General features: G+C 50.4%; 3 protein-coding genes across 3 annotated transcripts; 1 reads left to right on the top strand and 2 right to left on the bottom strand.

Moving 5' to 3' along the window:
• Positions 1 to 2,736: 2,736 nt before the first annotated feature.
• On the top strand, positions 2,737 to 8,911 carry LOC100907980 (urocanate hydratase). The gene is made up of 15 exons (XM_003740672.2): positions 2,737 to 2,969; positions 3,477 to 3,607; positions 3,767 to 3,920; positions 4,619 to 4,777; positions 4,865 to 4,966; positions 6,427 to 6,596; positions 6,755 to 6,880; positions 6,954 to 7,133; positions 7,223 to 7,384; positions 7,500 to 7,621; positions 7,752 to 7,876; positions 8,048 to 8,192; positions 8,302 to 8,390; positions 8,474 to 8,588; positions 8,670 to 8,911. Exons 1-15 carry the CDS (start codon positions 2,838 to 2,840, stop codon positions 8,801 to 8,803), a joined length of 2,046 nt encoding a protein of 681 aa, XP_003740720.1. The 5' UTR covers positions 2,737 to 2,837; the 3' UTR covers positions 8,804 to 8,911.
• A 710-nt stretch (positions 8,912 to 9,621) lies between these two features.
• Positions 9,622 to 12,248, bottom strand: LOC100897733 (leukotriene A-4 hydrolase). The gene is made up of 5 exons (XM_003740686.1): positions 12,114 to 12,248; positions 11,814 to 11,902; positions 11,459 to 11,605; positions 11,153 to 11,270; positions 9,622 to 10,560 (listed from the first exon to the last, which is right to left on the bottom strand). Exons 1-5 carry the CDS (start codon positions 12,243 to 12,245, stop codon positions 9,622 to 9,624), a joined length of 1,425 nt encoding a protein of 474 aa, XP_003740734.1. The 5' UTR covers positions 12,246 to 12,248.
• A 627-nt stretch (positions 12,249 to 12,875) lies between these two features.
• Positions 12,876 to 14,489, bottom strand: LOC100907841 (cathepsin L1). The gene is made up of 4 exons (XM_003740671.2): positions 14,091 to 14,489; positions 13,422 to 13,904; positions 13,173 to 13,319; positions 12,876 to 13,034 (listed from the first exon to the last, which is right to left on the bottom strand). The coding sequence occupies exons 1-4, from the start codon at positions 14,328 to 14,330 to the stop codon at positions 12,912 to 12,914; spliced, it is 993 nt and encodes a 330-aa protein (XP_003740719.1). The 5' UTR covers positions 14,331 to 14,489; the 3' UTR covers positions 12,876 to 12,911.
• Between the last annotated feature and the right edge of the window lie 995 nt (positions 14,490 to 15,484).

Here is a 15,484-nt window from a genome sequence, read left to right as displayed (position 1 = left end):
CCGACGCGATCAGGAAATGAACAAGCATTCTCGGTAAGCCAGTTTTGCGAGACGAACTCGCCTGAGGGACTCGATTCGACAGCTTTTCCACAGAGCTAATTAAGCACACGGATTTTTCTCGATGCTTAAGAAGGAAACTTGCCGTACACTCCATTTATTCTAGGACTTTCGTGGACATTCCGAAAGAAATCCGCAATCATCAATCACATACATTAGAAATCATGGTAGCGAAGCTGTGCTCTATCTAAAGCCATGAACGAGATGAGAGGTAACCTCGGAGACGTGGTTCCGCACTTGATTTCTAAAATCACACAATATCACAATCGGTCAATGATGAGCATGCCGTCATTCCTGACGCAGAAATCTCGACGCTCCCGCATCTTCGATGTCTTTGTTACGTTTATCGAGGGGGAGGAGATCCCTTGATACAAGATACATATCCGGACCAAATCGAGAAGCGTTTCCATTGAAGAGGTCGGCAGATCTCACGATCAGACGCGGAGGCTCTTCAATCGTAGTAGTACCTAGTATCCCAGTCGTATGCGGTCTCGTATCGATCGTATTGTTTGTCGTAGCAGTTGTTGACCATTCGGACCCAGGCGACGGTAATGCAGATGGCCATAACGATCTCGTAGAGCACTCGGAGGGCGACCAGGATTATTATGCACCAGAACGTCCACATGAGCACGCTGTACGCGAAAGCAGAAACCGCTTCCACCACCACGTCAATCATTTCGACGACTACCCCTTATTCGAAGATTCGAAGACGATATCGATCACAGAACTGCCGCGGAAGTCACGACGCGCAGACTCGCCGCACCGGAGGGGCAAACGCTGTGTAGGAGAGTCCGGAGCGGACTGCGCGCCTTGCCGGGCTGGAAAGACGCGGCAGCAGAAAGAACTTTCCATTTCTTACCCAACGTTGGCTAACGGCGGCCATCGGGGGACCACAGCGAACCATTGACCCAATTGTGTTCGTGTGTTGGGTGTCGCACCTTTTCTGATACTTGAAGTAGGAAATAACTTCCAGAAGGTCGATAACTGGCGATAAGCGTGAGCGATACGAAAAAGTAATTTACACCGCTCTGTGAGGATTATACTCTCTTGGCATCTGTCTTCCGGCAGCAGCCCTCTCAATTATCATTAGGTTTGAGCGCTTCCTACGGGGGCCGTAGGTTGGGTGATTTTTTAGGGAAGAACTTCTGCGGTCTCCCTTGGCGCCGCGCCGCCGCCGTCGTTGACTTCCCCGGGGGCTCTTGCTAGCAGCAGGACACCTCGTCATCTTTGTACATACATCTATTCATTTCATGCGACGGGCCACACCTTCACCAATCTTGAGTCGTACGCGAAAGAGTCGAGTTCTGGCGATTTCCCCTGTAGTATTCCGAATCTACAGAACTAGTTTCCGTGACTGGAGAGGTCGTATAAATCGGTACCTGGAACAGAAACGGGATCGCCTCCGGCATTCATATAACTCTGCGAGCCCTTGAACACTGGGAGGCACAATTTCTGTTTTTGACATGTAGTTTATTTTCGGATACTCCCTTGAATGAACGATTTCTACAATATACCGAAAATGGGAGGATCACTTCCTTCTTGCGGCTCTCTCGGGGAATAAACTCGATGGGAGATGTTTATATCCCACACCATGAAAAAGCAAAGAGCTCTCGAGAGGGAGATTGATCGATCCCGACAAAGAAAACCACAGACAATGGAACAATAAAGCACGCAAGAGGCTGTTCGACTGGGATTACGAAGCCGCGCTGGGAGAAAAAACAGCTGAAAAGAGCCGTCGCTGTTCTCCGAGCTGTTGGATGATAACACGTTTCAATACAAATCCCCCGTGAGATAGCTTTGTGCCATCATCGAATGATCTTGGATTAGTACTGAGGTATTTCTGGTGGGTTAGGGGCGAATATTTTCGTTCTAGACCGAGGATCTCATGGGAAGGATGGGGGCAAAGCTATCACCCCTGGACTGTAAATCATCGAGGGATCCTCCTTCACATCGACTGCCAGGAGGAGCTTCCCATCGCCAAGTGACCTTGAAACTAGACGACAGACGAGTCGAGTGGTGCTCACGGAAGGCGAGCTTGGAAGAATCACTGGCTGCATTTCGACAGGTGTACTCCTGGAGCTGATGATGCGTGACGCATCAGGGAATGATTTCCGTGGAGATACTCTCCGAGGAAGATCCATCATCCATGAGTGGGCTTCCATCAAGAATGATTCCGAGACACGTACTAATTCGGGGCTTCCGAGAGACGGAACGCTTCCATGGAGGCTTATTCATAGCTATTTCGAGCGATGACACCTTCCATGCAAACCTATGACACAATTATTCTTCGATGCGCGCCACAAGTCTTATCTAGCCAGCTTGAGAACGAGAGTTGCTTTGTTGTGACTCTTATCGTTTCGACGTAACATATCTTATCTCCGTCTGTTTCGCTTCATGGTGCAGCGAGATGATCCTCCCAGAGTTTTCCACATGAGGATCTTCGAGCCTCCCGGGCGGAGACCAGATCCACCCAGGTGCAACTCTCGGGCTCGGGTTACAATCTGTCCGGCTACGGATTGCTCACTCTGACGTTCGATTCCTGCTGAAATCTGCTCGGCCGTCAGTGACTCGCTCTTTTGTCTCGCTCCAGAGATCGCACCATCCTCGACAGGACACTCTCTAACTCCAAACTCTCTCCCCCGAGAGCCGCTACAAAAAAGCAGTCTCGATTCCTCGAACGTCTCAAAGAAAGTTTCTTCCGAAGATCTGCGGTGAATATAAGTGAGAGTTCGTGTGGTGATAGGTGATAAGGATTCCGGAGGAAACAGTCCCACTCCAGGATGTCGGAAAACATTGTGGAGGAGTTGTGCAGGGGTCTGCCATCGGATCGTCTTCCAGAACCTAGGAAACGCTCTCCCGATGTGCCTCATGCACCGGTCAGAAACGTGCCGCTATCCGCGGCTCAGACCAAGGTCAGCGTAAGTGACTAACAATACTAACAGTCAACGATAATTAGCCGGACTAACTCCATAACACTTCAGCTTTGGAGCTTGCGCATGAACCCATGAACTTTAGCTGCATTCCGCGACATTGGCCCAAATATGGAGTTCGGGCTTCAAACACGCTCTTGTTTACACTCGATTCCGGCGTCCTCGGTGCCGTTCAGAATCGTTGGCTACTCCCTCCTTTTCGCTCATGGGAAGGACAGAAATCGACCTTCCATGAAGGCCGTGAAGCTCTAAAAAAGAACATATTCAAAAAACCCAGAAACGAAACACTGTGTCCACGCAAGGTCGGGGTGCTCAAGATGATCCATTACGAGAAATAGACCCCATTTTCTGCAACTGTCAGCTGGAATGCTAGAAAACGCTCCAGATCCACATTGGGAATATGGCAAGCTCGCGGATACTAAAGGTGATGGTAGCGCATACTGAGGCGATTTTCTCTGCTCTTCTAATTTATTCGCTGGAATCCCTCAGACCGCCTTGGCGAATGCACTGAGGTACTTTCCTCAACGGGTTCATCACATACTGGCCACAGAATTCGCCGAGGAACTCAGAGACTACGGCCATATCTACATGTATCGCTTCATGCCGTCTCAGCATCTCAAGTGAGTCGACGATAAATTCTCCGTGCCGTTTAAAAAAAAGGGTCGAAAGAGCTCGGAGGCCCACAAGGGGGACACAAATGGATTAGAGCCCAAATTTAGGTAGATTGGAGTGCACCAGAACATGTGCAGGATGAGGTTGCATGGAATCCCTCGTTGCAGAGCGCTTCCTATCGATGAGTACAAGGCAAAAAGCCTTCAGGCCGCCGCGATCATGCTCATGATCTGCAACAACCTCGATCCTCAAGTGGCACAATTTCCCGAGGAACTTGTCACGTACGGTGGCAACGGACAGGTTTTCTCCAATTGGGCGCAGGTAATATCAGAAAAAATGTGTTCAAATAACTGAGTCGTGGACAAAAATCCCCTTGAGTTTCATTCCAGCGATTTCCTGTTCCGTTCGTTATTTTTCCCTTGTGTTTCCGCATCTTTGCTTCGTCGCCAGCTCGACGACGAAATGTTTTTTGGCCCGAGTCCAGTGTGTTTACAGCGCCGGCGAAGAAGTATCAAGACCATTCCTAGACTCTACTTGCCTCAAGTGATATCGGTCTCTCTCGCTGACATCAGGTGCCGGCTGTGGCTAAAGTCTGTTCGCTCGCCCGTGAGCAGTCGGATGGTTTTCTCGGTAGCAACTATCTTCAAGTGACGAAATAGGGCACGGCTCGAACGTTTGAGGGGCCGAAAGCGTCGCGTTTAAATCGTAAAGCACTCTGAGAGAGTATTTCGGGACGATTTTGGAATTGGCGCTCCGCCAACTGTCTCTCATGGAGAGGTCGTTAACACATTGAGTGCCAATGGCCGTGGGCATCGATCTCGAATTGAGGATATCCGATCATTCAGAAAAACATTCGGATAATTCTCACTCCAGCGGATGTGTCGATACAGGGCTGACTCGTCACACCTGTTATCTTGTCAGGATGGCTCGGTGCGGATGGAGCAGACTGGCGAATTAGATTACAGGAACTTATCCGGCGAAAACAACTGTTTCTCAAGCCTCCCGGTGTACCGTTTCAGTTTCGGCTAGTCATGCACTACCTCTCAAAGATGACCGATAGTCAAACCTTGGTAATGTACTCTGGGCATCCTCTGGGATTGTTCCCCTCAACGATAGGGGTTTCACCCCGGGTCGTGATCACAAACGGCATGGTGATTCCGGGATATTCCACACCCGAGGTTAGCGCTTTCCGCAATAATCACTGTTTATCGTCACAGAGTCACAACCCCATCGCAACGATTGACAAATCTGAATTCTCAATCCAGGACTACGACCGGATGTTTGCCATGGGAGTCACAATGTACGGCCAGATGACGGCGGGGAGCTATTGCTATATCGGACCGCAGGGCATCGTACACGGCACAACAGTGAGTAAGACTTTCCTCAGTCCCACTTCGGCGGTTAGCCGCCGAATCAGCCAGAGATAGTGCTTGCGTACTCGAGAGACTCACCTAGATGCTTCGGTTTGGGAGACGGGATTACGTTCGACCTTAAGTTCGGAAGCGAGGGCGGCCTGACATCTCTCAAGATACTCGGTCGCTTGACTACGAAATTATTGGAGATTCTCGATTCTCTATACATGTCCCGATATCATCGGACCCCTCCACTACTGGATCGGGCCTCTCGCATTATTCAGCTCAGGAATGCACGGAGACCGGCTCCTCCTTGAGAGGGCTCGTCATCGGAGAATCAATTTTGAAGACCTACATAAAGAATAGTCTGGCATGCTCAGGAGTGGAGCCTGTGGTGTAGCTTCGCTTTATGAATCAGAGGAAGATGCGGTAGGTCAGAACATGCGGGTGTGATCTCGAAAAGTGGATTTCCAAGCAGACTTATCGCGAGGGTGGCCTCGTGAAGACCCCAGTATGATATCCCTCGGTGATCCGGAGGAGCGAGCGGGAACCGTAACGGGTGCGCGTGATACATCCGGCTGCGTTTCGGTGCGGTCCGCAGCTGTTCCCCGAGCAAAGTCTGGCGCAATGAGCCAATGAGACGGACGGTCATTCAGCGATCACTCGTGACTGATCCGGAGCCGTACCCACAAACCTGTATCGCTGATATTTCACTTTAGCTCGATTCGCTCTGCCGTACGGGGTACAGAAGTTGACGCAATAAATTGGGATGAGCATGATGATGAGAACAGCAAGCAAAGCCACAAATGCGAGAATGTGGTTGTAGGGCTTCGGAACTTTCCAAATCAAGATGTAGTGCAGCTTGCAGACTCCGACCGGTACGCAGCCATATTTGTCGATAGGACAGTCGATACCCCCGAGATTAGCCATGTCATGACCATCGAAAGGCGGATCAGCGTAACATTCTAGGGGCAAGCTCAATTTGCAAGTGACGACCGCCCGGGGGCTCAGACACACGCCCGAGTAGTCTCCACATTTGAGGAAGGCTGCGCTGAGATTCCGTCCGGATCCTATCAGAGCATCGTGATGATTGAAGGCAACCTCGCCGTTCAAGCAGGGCATTTCCGAAAGATCTCCCTGTGAAACGTCAAGACTTGAGAGGAAGATGGCGCTTGAAAGCATGCTCCACGAAAACGCTTTCGATCCTGACGACGCCATCAGAACGACGATCGCTTCTGGGTCTCCGAAACTTCGTTGCCATCATGGTTTTCCATGATTTTGGCGGCAGTTGGCAAACGGGCGTCGGCATCCCTCCTAGGTTCTGGGTTGTCTGAATCACATTTCAGAATTCGGAAGAGTATTAGAGCGAGTTCGTCGTTTCTGCGCGCGCTAGGCTCTGCTTGAGGGTACCGCGACATGATGACGAAGATCCGAAGAGGCTCGATGAAGACTCAGGATTTATTGCCCCTCAACAGATAACCATTATGAACGCTGGAAGAAAATATCTGCATCTGGAATCCTTGAAAGGTATCGTTTTCGTCACGTCCGGCTTGGGTGGCATGTCCGGTGCTCAGGCGAAGGCCTCAGTGATAGCGGGCGCCGTGGGAGTCATCGCAGAAGTCAACAAAGATGCTCTCTTGAAACGGTAATCCCCCCTATGGTATCACAATGTGCGGTGCGAGAGGGTTCAGACTTAAGAGGGGAGATCCCGCTGCTTTCTCTTCCTGGGGCGACAGCGAGGGTGGCAATGAATGTCTTCAAGAGGGATTCCAGCGTGCTGAGTCAATGATGCCTTTTCCGCAGATATCAGCAAGGTTGGTTGCACGAAATTTGCTTTGAGCTGCCAGACTTGGTACAACGGATCAAACGTGCGAAAAGAGATGAGCAAGCCACATCAATCGGTTTCCACGGGAACATCGTCGATCTCTGGTGGGTGCGCTGACAAGGTCGTGCGAGACGTCTCGCGAAACGACGAGCTCTGGCTGATAATTGTTCTTTTCAGGGAGTACCTGGCTCAGGAAGCCGAGGAGAGTGGCGAACTTCTGGTGGAGCTAGGATCCGATCAAACCTCCTGCCACAATCCTTTCAATGGTGGCTACTACCCCGCTGAACTCACCTTCGAGGAGTCTAATGAAATGATGACGAAGGACCCCAGCGGATTCAGGAAATTAGTTCAAAAGAGGTCGGTGATGACATCGAACCTCAGCTCACCGACTCCGGGCTTCCTCGTCTAAGCGGTTCTCCTAATTCTGTGAGGATATTGTCTTCCAGTTTACGTCGGCATGTAGCAGCTATCGACGCCCTGGCGGCGAAAGGGATGTGCTTCTGGGATTACGGGAACGGATTCCTCCTAGAAGCTTCGAGAGCTGGTGCTGATGTCGGCCAGGATGGAATCCGCTTCAAATATCCGTCATACGTACAAGATATTATGGGGTGAGTGCTTGACAACTCCAGCTGGTTCGGGCGTCCCTTGAGACAAGCTCGAAGTTGATCGAGAATTTCGAATTCATATTCGATCTGGGTCATCAGTTATCCGATATATTCACAGAGACATTTTCTCGATGGGTTTCGGACCCTTCCGATGGGTATGCACTTCGGGCGACTCGGATGATTTACAGTTGACAGACAAGATCGCCTGTCAAGTACTCAGAGAGCTCCTGAACTCCGACGGTAAGGATTTTTCGGAAGTCGCACTCTACCTTCCCATCGCTGTCTATCGATTCTCGTATCCGTTCTCGTCATCCCACGATTTCCTCCTCTCCCGAAGAAGTCTGATTTGCATATTTCTCGGTTCCTGCAGTCAGTGACAACATCAAATGTCAGTATTCGGATAATATTCGCTGGATTGAAAAAGCTTCGCTGAACAGCCTCGTCGTCGGATCTCAAGCCAGAATTCTTTACTCGGACCGGAGGGGGCGAATGAAAGTGAGGACTCTATCCGGAGCTCGGGGAGTCACGAGTTTTACGGATCGATCTCCAATACATATGATTCATCGATCGGATCAGTTTCGAGCATAATTCCACAAATCTTTCGAAATATCATAGCTGTTCGAGTCAGGAGCGAATGTCTCACTTCTACTCCTTGTGTCGTCACAGATCGCTCAAGCTCTTAATGCCGCTGTCAAAACACAGAGACTCAAGGGTCCCGTCGTTCTGAGTCGCGACCATCACGATGTCTCAGGAGTCGACAGTCCATTCCGCGAGACTTCAAACATATACGATGGATCCGCCTTCACAGCGGGTAGGTCGAACGGGAGGTTGAACTTTGCTGAATCGATGGTGCAATGCTTGAGAATCTGTTCTAGAATTTCATTGATTTCTGTACGTGGACCGGCTGGTTTCTTCCTCAGATATGGCAGTTCAGAATTTCGTGGGAGACGCTCTTCGTGGAGCTACCTGGGTAGCTTTACACAACGGTGGAGGCGTTGGATGGGGACAGGTGAGGAGAAACTCCCTGTGCTTATAAAGGCATCCCATTCGAATCCCAACCGGAATAGTTGAATTCATCATTCCATTCGATAGGTCATTAACGGTGGTTTCGGAATGTTGCTGGACGGATCTGTCGAAGCGCACGACAGGGCAACGTGTCTACTGTCGTGGGACGTGAACAACGGAATCGCTCGACGAGGATGGTCGGGTAAGCAGCCGATTTCGGATTATGTTTGAGTACTCTTGCACGGTCAATTCGGAATGAATTCATGTATTCCGCTTGATCTAGGCAACAGCTATGCTCTCGAGACGATTCGCGACGCGATGGAGGAGGATCCTTCTCTCGAAGTCACTTTGCCGCACGCAGCCTGCGAGAACGAAGTGGAGATCGCCGTCAAAAAATGCTTCAAGACCGCTCAATGATAGATAGAGCCAGGATCGAGAGGCTAACAGGGTTGATCGAAGTTACATAGTTCATATCTAGGTAAATTGACGTGAATCAATAAATGTTTTGTCTGTGCACAACTTCTTCGAAAGACAATCGACGGTGGTCTCTCTGATGGCTTAGAAACACTTCGGCTAGGATTGCCTCGTTTTTTGAAACGGTTCCGGGATCATCTTGGATGGAGAATGAACGGAAAATCGAATTCTTTGCATCCGGGTTGGGCGGCCGCATCCCTCTTGTCCGGGAGATGCTTTTCGTGAATTATTGCGCTACGCATGAATCTCGCCCGCGCAGCGACCTTGCTGCTCTGTAATGCGAGTACGAGATCGCGAGGTGACTGTGTCAGAGAGTATTTTCAAATAACCTCTACGAGATGATGATTGGGCCGCTCACGAGAACCGAAGCAGCAGTGCTCTCGAGGCGGGGTCTACCTTAGCCGCGATTGACCCACGCGGTTTCGCTCTCTCTGTCAACTGACGTTACATCCTAAGAGTAGGAATGCGCTACCAAGGAAATGCTCTAAAAATTCCAATCGAAAAACGATAAGGATCATAAAAGGAAAACTCCTCGGCGGGGGTAACCTGGGTCTCTCCTCGAAGGAGTCCCCAACGAACGTTCATTCTCCTATTCACAATACAGTCCCAAGAGCTGATGAGAGCTCTATATCTTTTGCTCTTCTGAATCTCGTCTCTCAGAGCGATTCTGTTCGAGGCGCGGCTTTCAAGCCACTTTCCCGAGCTCCTCAATCAATCGGCCCGGGGAATTTGAGGCTGGCATGGAATCCGGAGAGAAATCCTCAGGTGGCGACCTTCGCTCGGAGCTGACATTCGACGTCTCGATAGTAACTGTTATCCCAGATGACTTTCGGCATTCCGGCCCCATAGAGCCAATCGTTCCAGTCGACATCGGACAGCGAATCCTCGAAGAGAACTGTCAGGAACTCTCGGAATCTCTCTGAATCGATAGCGGTCTCTTTGTAGATCAAATGTAGATAACGCAGCGCACACAGAAGCTTCTCGACACCGAGAAGCGTCTCCAGATATATCAGAAACAGGTATCCTTTCTCATACGGGACCATCGAGTGCAGCTGACTGGCTTCGATCTCGTCGTTGACCAATTTCAATCGCGCGTTCTTGGCGCCGAGAAGGTAAACCTCGGTTTCGAGTCGCACGACAGCGTCCTGATGCACGAGACGCCAGAAACTTTCACCTCGTAATTCCAGCAGGATTCTACGCTCCACGTACGAGCAGATCCCCTCTGTTATCCAGAGATGATGGAACGTTTGTATGCCGAGGGAGTTTCCGAACCAGCTGTGAGCAACCTCATGGGCGAGGACTGTTGCGAGCTCTGAGGTGCCCACGAGTCTAGCGTTGAGAAACGTCAGACCGGGAATCTCCATTGCTTTGAATGGGAAGTCGTTCAGGATGAGGACATCGAACTTGCTGAAAACACACGGTCCGAGCAGATCGAAGGCTATCGGCAGTATTCTCTTCACGGTCGCCGCCACGTACCGTGCATCCGCGGGCTCGTTCTCGGTGTAGGCCCCCACGCAGCTTGAAACGGGAACGTACGTGAAATCGCCGACGGCGAAGGCTATGAGGAAGAAGGGTATCGGAACACGCTGCTCGAATAGGAACACGTTCTTCCCGTCGGATCGTTTCGTTGAGTCTCGAAGGGTGGCCCCCATCACGGCCGTAGTCCCCCGTGGCGTCACCAAAGTAGCTCGGAAAGGTATCTGCAAAAAGTAAGGAGCCGTCGGTTCGATTTTTCTCAAATCGAAATATTCAAAACTAGTTAAGGAATGTTCTGAGAGTGAGCCTCTGGCTCCAGAATTTCTGACTCTCCTCATAACCCTCGGCCTCATTGTTAGCGGCGGGGCATAGATAGGGTAGGGTAGCAGAGCTCAGCTGTCATGGCCCGAGCAACAAACTCGGTATCTGCCCAATTGTTCCTTCATTTTAGCAACTGCCCCCGGTCCTGAATGGCTCAGTTTCTTTCGGCGAGTGGACGAATAACGGAGGAGCGAACGCCGCTTGTCGAGGAGTTATATAACAGGATCCGGTTTTGATCACACCGAGGGTGCTCGATGATGAGAAAAAATATGAGAAAAGAAATAATGGAAAAAGTATGAGTTGGTGTCGACTACGAGCAACAGGTGTTGTCTCCGGAGCGTCACGATGGACCGAACATAACTGATGGGGGGCGTCTATAAATTAGAGCGCGAAACCTCGTCACCCGCCCCTACAGCCCACGAATTTCATCGGAGCGCTTCTGCCCTCGTGATTCTCGCCTGATCGAGCCGCTCGAATATTCACCCGGAGCCTCACCTTGACTTGGGGCACGTCTTGACACGGAATCAGAGATCGCGCTGCGGTCGGGAAAGAAAACGTGAACAAACTCCGATCGTCCCGATGGCTCCATCTTAGCGCTGCAGAGCTCCTCGTCCTGGGAGATCGAACGATATTCATCCAGCTCGATAGTCCTCAAAATTAGCATAATAGACATCGATGCTCTCCGTATTCATTCGTTTGTCTTGTTGCGATATCTGCTCCAATAGACGTGGTCCAGATCCAGAAAATCTGCCACATAATATTGGGCGCAAAGAGTGGTGAGGATCGCCAGCAGTGTCTCACCTGTAGGCAATGCTGATTTCGAAATTGCTCTCCTCCTTCGGAATTTGAATTCTCAGTGCTTCGCCGTACGTCTTGTGCTTGGGGCTCTTGTAATAGTAGATCCGTTGGCAGCGATTCAAACGAACTTTCTCGACGTAGAGATCCGAACTGAAGTATGTCAAAGCTCGCTCAGTACCAAGAAAATCGCGCAAGTTTCCTGAACGTCGGTGTCGCCTGCCTTGATGATCTGGCGAGTGGTCATCGAAGGCTGAGAAGCTTTTGAGGAGTCTCATGGCCCTCTAATTCACGTTCACCCGCCTCTCTGCCCATTTTCCACGATCTGTCGTCTCAGCTGTTTCTCGAGAAGTACACATACCTGTCAAGAACGAGTTCATGGGCCGAGTTCATCAGTCTTCTTACGCGATACCGAACGTCGCACTTTAGACAGCGCGCCTTTGGGTCGACCTGGAAAAGCGACGCTGAACTCAGCCCGGAAGGCAATCCGATGAATAAAGTCACTCATTCATCAAAACCCAGCTTGCGAAATCCGTATAGAAGGGAGAGTTGGACATCCGATTCTCAGAGCAATCACTCTTAGCGGAATCTTAAATATCTTTCGTGTCTACGTCAGAACGTATGTATCTCTTCTGATTCCAAATAGAGAACGATTAGAAACCTCGACATCCCAGTGCAGGTGGACAAGTTGAAATTTCTCGGGAGCGGCGAACGAGAATGACGCATTCGGGGTGAGTTTTACGGAGTGTCGAAGAGCTTTATACGTCTCTAGGAGCGCCACCACATGGTCCATGGGAGCGCTCCCAGGCTTCGCCTCCGGCACCTTGCCTTTGTCGGAGATCCAACAAGCTACGGCGTCTCAGGAAGTCACCATTTCAACGAGCGGCAATAATAGATCGATGCGCAGGAGTCTGTCGCTGCACAGGATAAAGCCGCCTCCGTGGACGTGTCCGTGGGTTCGAAGCTCATGGCATCCGGGAATTCGTTCTAGTTCACGTCGAAGAAGCAGAAGCACTTCCCCGCAGCTCGCTCTCGTCAAACCAGAAACCGACTTCAAGCACTCGTACTCGATTGTTAGCACGCGGTCGCGAAACTCCGCGGTGCGACAGTCCGTAGCTTCGAGGCGTCTCCGAGCGCTGGCTTCGCGATTCAGACAACTGCGTCGAGGCTCGTACTCTTGTAGAGTCTAAGGGCTTCGAGAGTGCCGTCGCGAAGGATGGCGAGAATGAAGGAAACGAGATTCAATTTTCGAAATGTCACTGACCCATCGGGCGCTGCCAGGATTTTTACGCAGTTTCGAAGGCGCGGAAGTTGCCGCGATCTACCGATTGCTGCATCCATGGTTTCATTGAAGCGTACACAGAGGACCCTCTGATCCTCAGGACGAGAAAACGATACGAATCGAAGAAAAAATAAATACACCTCTCAGAGAGCATTTTTATTTTTCGCTTCTGCTCATTCAGACTGTGGGGTACGAGGCCATAGTCGCGATGCCGCATTGGTTTTCCTTGTTTCGGCTCATCTGAATGTATCCCGATTGGCCCCAAGACGATCCCCAGGAATTTTTAACGAGCCAATAATCCTGCAATAGTTCAATATAACTTCCCATGTCATTATTCGAGCATTTACGCATTGCCCCCGTCCCTGCTCGCACTGCGGAGCAAGAACTGAATGTCATGAACGATGATCAATCGAATAATGTTCATAAGGGGACCTATACCTTTCCGTCCCTCGTTGTTCCATAACCCACAACCAGAACTCCGTGGTCCAATGATGTTGAGGAGCATGTGATTTCATCGTAAACTCCATCCTTGTAAAACTGGAAATTCTGCCCGCTGGCGTCGATGGCTACGGAAACGGGCCCGACCTGGATGAAACGAACCCGAAAGTCTCACAATGGGATCGGCCTGATGATATTGAACTACGAAAAGGATTCTTATCGACCAGCTGATGGCGACTGATGACTCACAACTCCAGCAGCTTCTTTCAGAGCTTCCTCGTCTCTGGACGGTACGTCCACAAATCCCGTGAGCTTCGCACCGATTCCTCTGGCGTCGAAATGGCACGTACCATCCTTGCCTGTGTACGGATACGATTTTTCGGTCTCCAAACCGCCGGCGTCTTTGATGAACCTGAATGCGTTGTCCATTAAGCCTCCGTTGCATCCAGCGTTTCCGTAAACAGCAGAACAGTCGACGAGCATTTGCTCGGAGAGTGACACGAGATCACCGGATCTCCTAAAATGCTGGCCTTCGAGGGCTCCGGTCGTTGAGAACGCCCAACAAGAGCCGCAAACTCCTTGATTTTTGACCGGTGTTACGTAACCCTCAGTTCGCCAGTCCACGGTATCAGGAACGTGCATTGAGCGATTATCTCGATGCTGGAGTTTCGAAACACGAGCCTCGTTCGCCTCGAAACGAGTGCCCCGATACTTTTCAAATTCATCCGGGGTCTGGAACGCAAATGTTGAAAATATTGAAACATCACCGCAACAGCGCCAGACATCGATGCATAATCGTTGCATGGTGAGATTGGCTTTTGGATTAGCATCGATAGGAAACGAGTTTCGTGTTTGCCATGAGAGCGGGAACCACCGGGAATACGGACTTCTGGGATGAGGAATCGATTGCAAACTCACCATGTCGGCGAATCCATTCAAACCGAGACGGTAGGATGAGCGTCCGAGGTCGTACAGCAAGTTATGCGCGTTAATTTTCTTGATGTTTGCCTCAAAGATCGCTCGTCGACCTACATCTTGTTTCTGGAGGTAAGTCTTGTTGTGTTGGCGCTTGAACAGCTCCCAGTGCTCATCATGGGCATCGACTGCAGCTGGAGAAACTCCCACGAAAATGCAGGCTACGGTCAAAGACAGAATCATTACTGAAATGAGCCGAGAGGAAATTTCGGATACACACGTTATATCCGGCTGACACTCGAGGCAGACGATTAATTCATATTCGACATTGTTTCACGGTCAGCCAATCAGTCATGAGCGAAAGATCAAGGGAGAAAACTCTCTTGAACGCAGCGGAACCCTCCATATGACCCTTCCCAAACCGGCTCTTTACGCCGCGCCGCTCGATTTAGTGTTATCTCAAGCAATCATACCCTCGGAAACCTTTAATCCCTTGTTTTCCCCCCTTGCTCGGAAACGCCGACCCTTGTTCTCGAATTCCTCGAAACCGTACGAATCCCGTTCAACGATTATCGCGCACTGGATAAGGATCTCGGATGTCGTCAGAAGAGAAACTGGACGTTGCCGCGTCCCCAGGTCGACTAAATTGCATTCCCCCAGCGCGAATCTTCCTTCTCCGTAATTAAATGCTTCCGAATTCCGCATCTTCGCTTTACCCCTATCAAAATTATTCCGCAATGCGATCCTCTGGAAAATCTTGGAGCATTTCCGGTAGGTGGGAGTTTCCGATGGGGAAATGAATACCACTCACCGAATGGACGAGCTTATAGAATTAAAAAGCTAATCAAGCAGAATAATCATGAGTTGCGAGAGATTTTCTGTGGCTATTCGTGTGATTCGCGACTGTTCCGGAGAAGAACTCGGCGTCACCGATTCTGTTGCTGAAGAGAATCAGGAGGGTCAGGGTTATCCCTTGGTGAAGTCAGAAATCGTCGTATCTTACCCGATAGGGCGTAAGGAAAACTACAGATCCCCATTCAGCTTCCTACCAGGCGCGAACAAATGACTCAGGATCGCGCTGCGTGTTTCTCGCGTGCTGTACAGTCGGTGCCTCTCGATCGGAACTTTCGAGAGAGCTCCTCCGCCTGGCAAATATCGAATCCGAACTTCATTCGAACGGTGGGGAGATGCTGCAAGTCATCTTCGCTTCATGAAAGTGACAACTGATAGACTCCGGATCCCTTTGGATGAAATTCAGAATCCCAACGAGGACCCACACAAGAGAATACACGAACTGGAAGCGATTGTTCGACTTGTATCCGGATAAATCGACGGCTATTCAAAGTCAGAGTCATGATCGATGGCAAGAGACCTTTTTCGTTGTTTCACAATGCTTT

The sequence above is a fragment of the Galendromus occidentalis genome, unplaced genomic scaffold (genome assembly GCF_000255335.2).
Source record: "Galendromus occidentalis unplaced genomic scaffold, Mocc_1.1 scf7180000077083, whole genome shotgun sequence".
Classification (NCBI taxonomy): Eukaryota; Metazoa; Arthropoda; class Arachnida; order Mesostigmata; family Phytoseiidae; genus Galendromus; species Galendromus occidentalis.
This window is presented reverse-complemented; position numbering and strand designations above follow the sequence as displayed.

Excerpts from the sequence above, each read along its gene's own strand:
- LOC100907841 (XM_003740671.2), bottom strand. The coding sequence starts at position 14,330 with ATGATTCTGTCTTTGACCGTAGCCTGCATTTTCGTGGGAGTTTCTCCA. Across the intron at positions 13,320-13,421 it reads TGAAAGAAGCTGCTGGAGTT|GTCGGGCCCGTTTCCGTAGC; the intron begins GTGAGTCATCAG and ends CGTTTCATCCAG. Across the intron at positions 13,035-13,172 it reads GAACAACGAGGGACGGAAAG|GATTATTGGCTCGTTAAAAA; the intron begins GTATAGGTCCCC and ends GAACTATTGCAG.
- LOC100907980 (XM_003740672.2), top strand. The coding sequence starts at position 2,838 with ATGTCGGAAAACATTGTGGAGGAGTTGTGCAGGGGTCTGCCATCGGAT. Across the intron at positions 7,134-7,222 it reads AGGAAATTAGTTCAAAAGAG|TTTACGTCGGCATGTAGCAG; the intron begins GTCGGTGATGAC and ends ATTGTCTTCCAG. Across the intron at positions 7,622-7,751 it reads AGAGCTCCTGAACTCCGACG|TCAGTGACAACATCAAATGT; the intron begins GTAAGGATTTTT and ends CGGTTCCTGCAG.
- LOC100897733 (XM_003740686.1), bottom strand. The coding sequence starts at position 12,245 with ATGGACCATGTGGTGGCGCTCCTAGAGACGTATAAAGCTCTTCGACAC. Across the intron at positions 11,903-12,113 it reads ACCTGCACTGGGATGTCGAG|GTCGACCCAAAGGCGCGCTG; the intron begins GTTTCTAATCGT and ends TCGCTTTTCCAG. Across the intron at positions 11,606-11,813 it reads CATGAACTCGTTCTTGACAG|TTCGGATCTCTACGTCGAGA; the intron begins GTATGTGTACTT and ends GACATACTTCAG.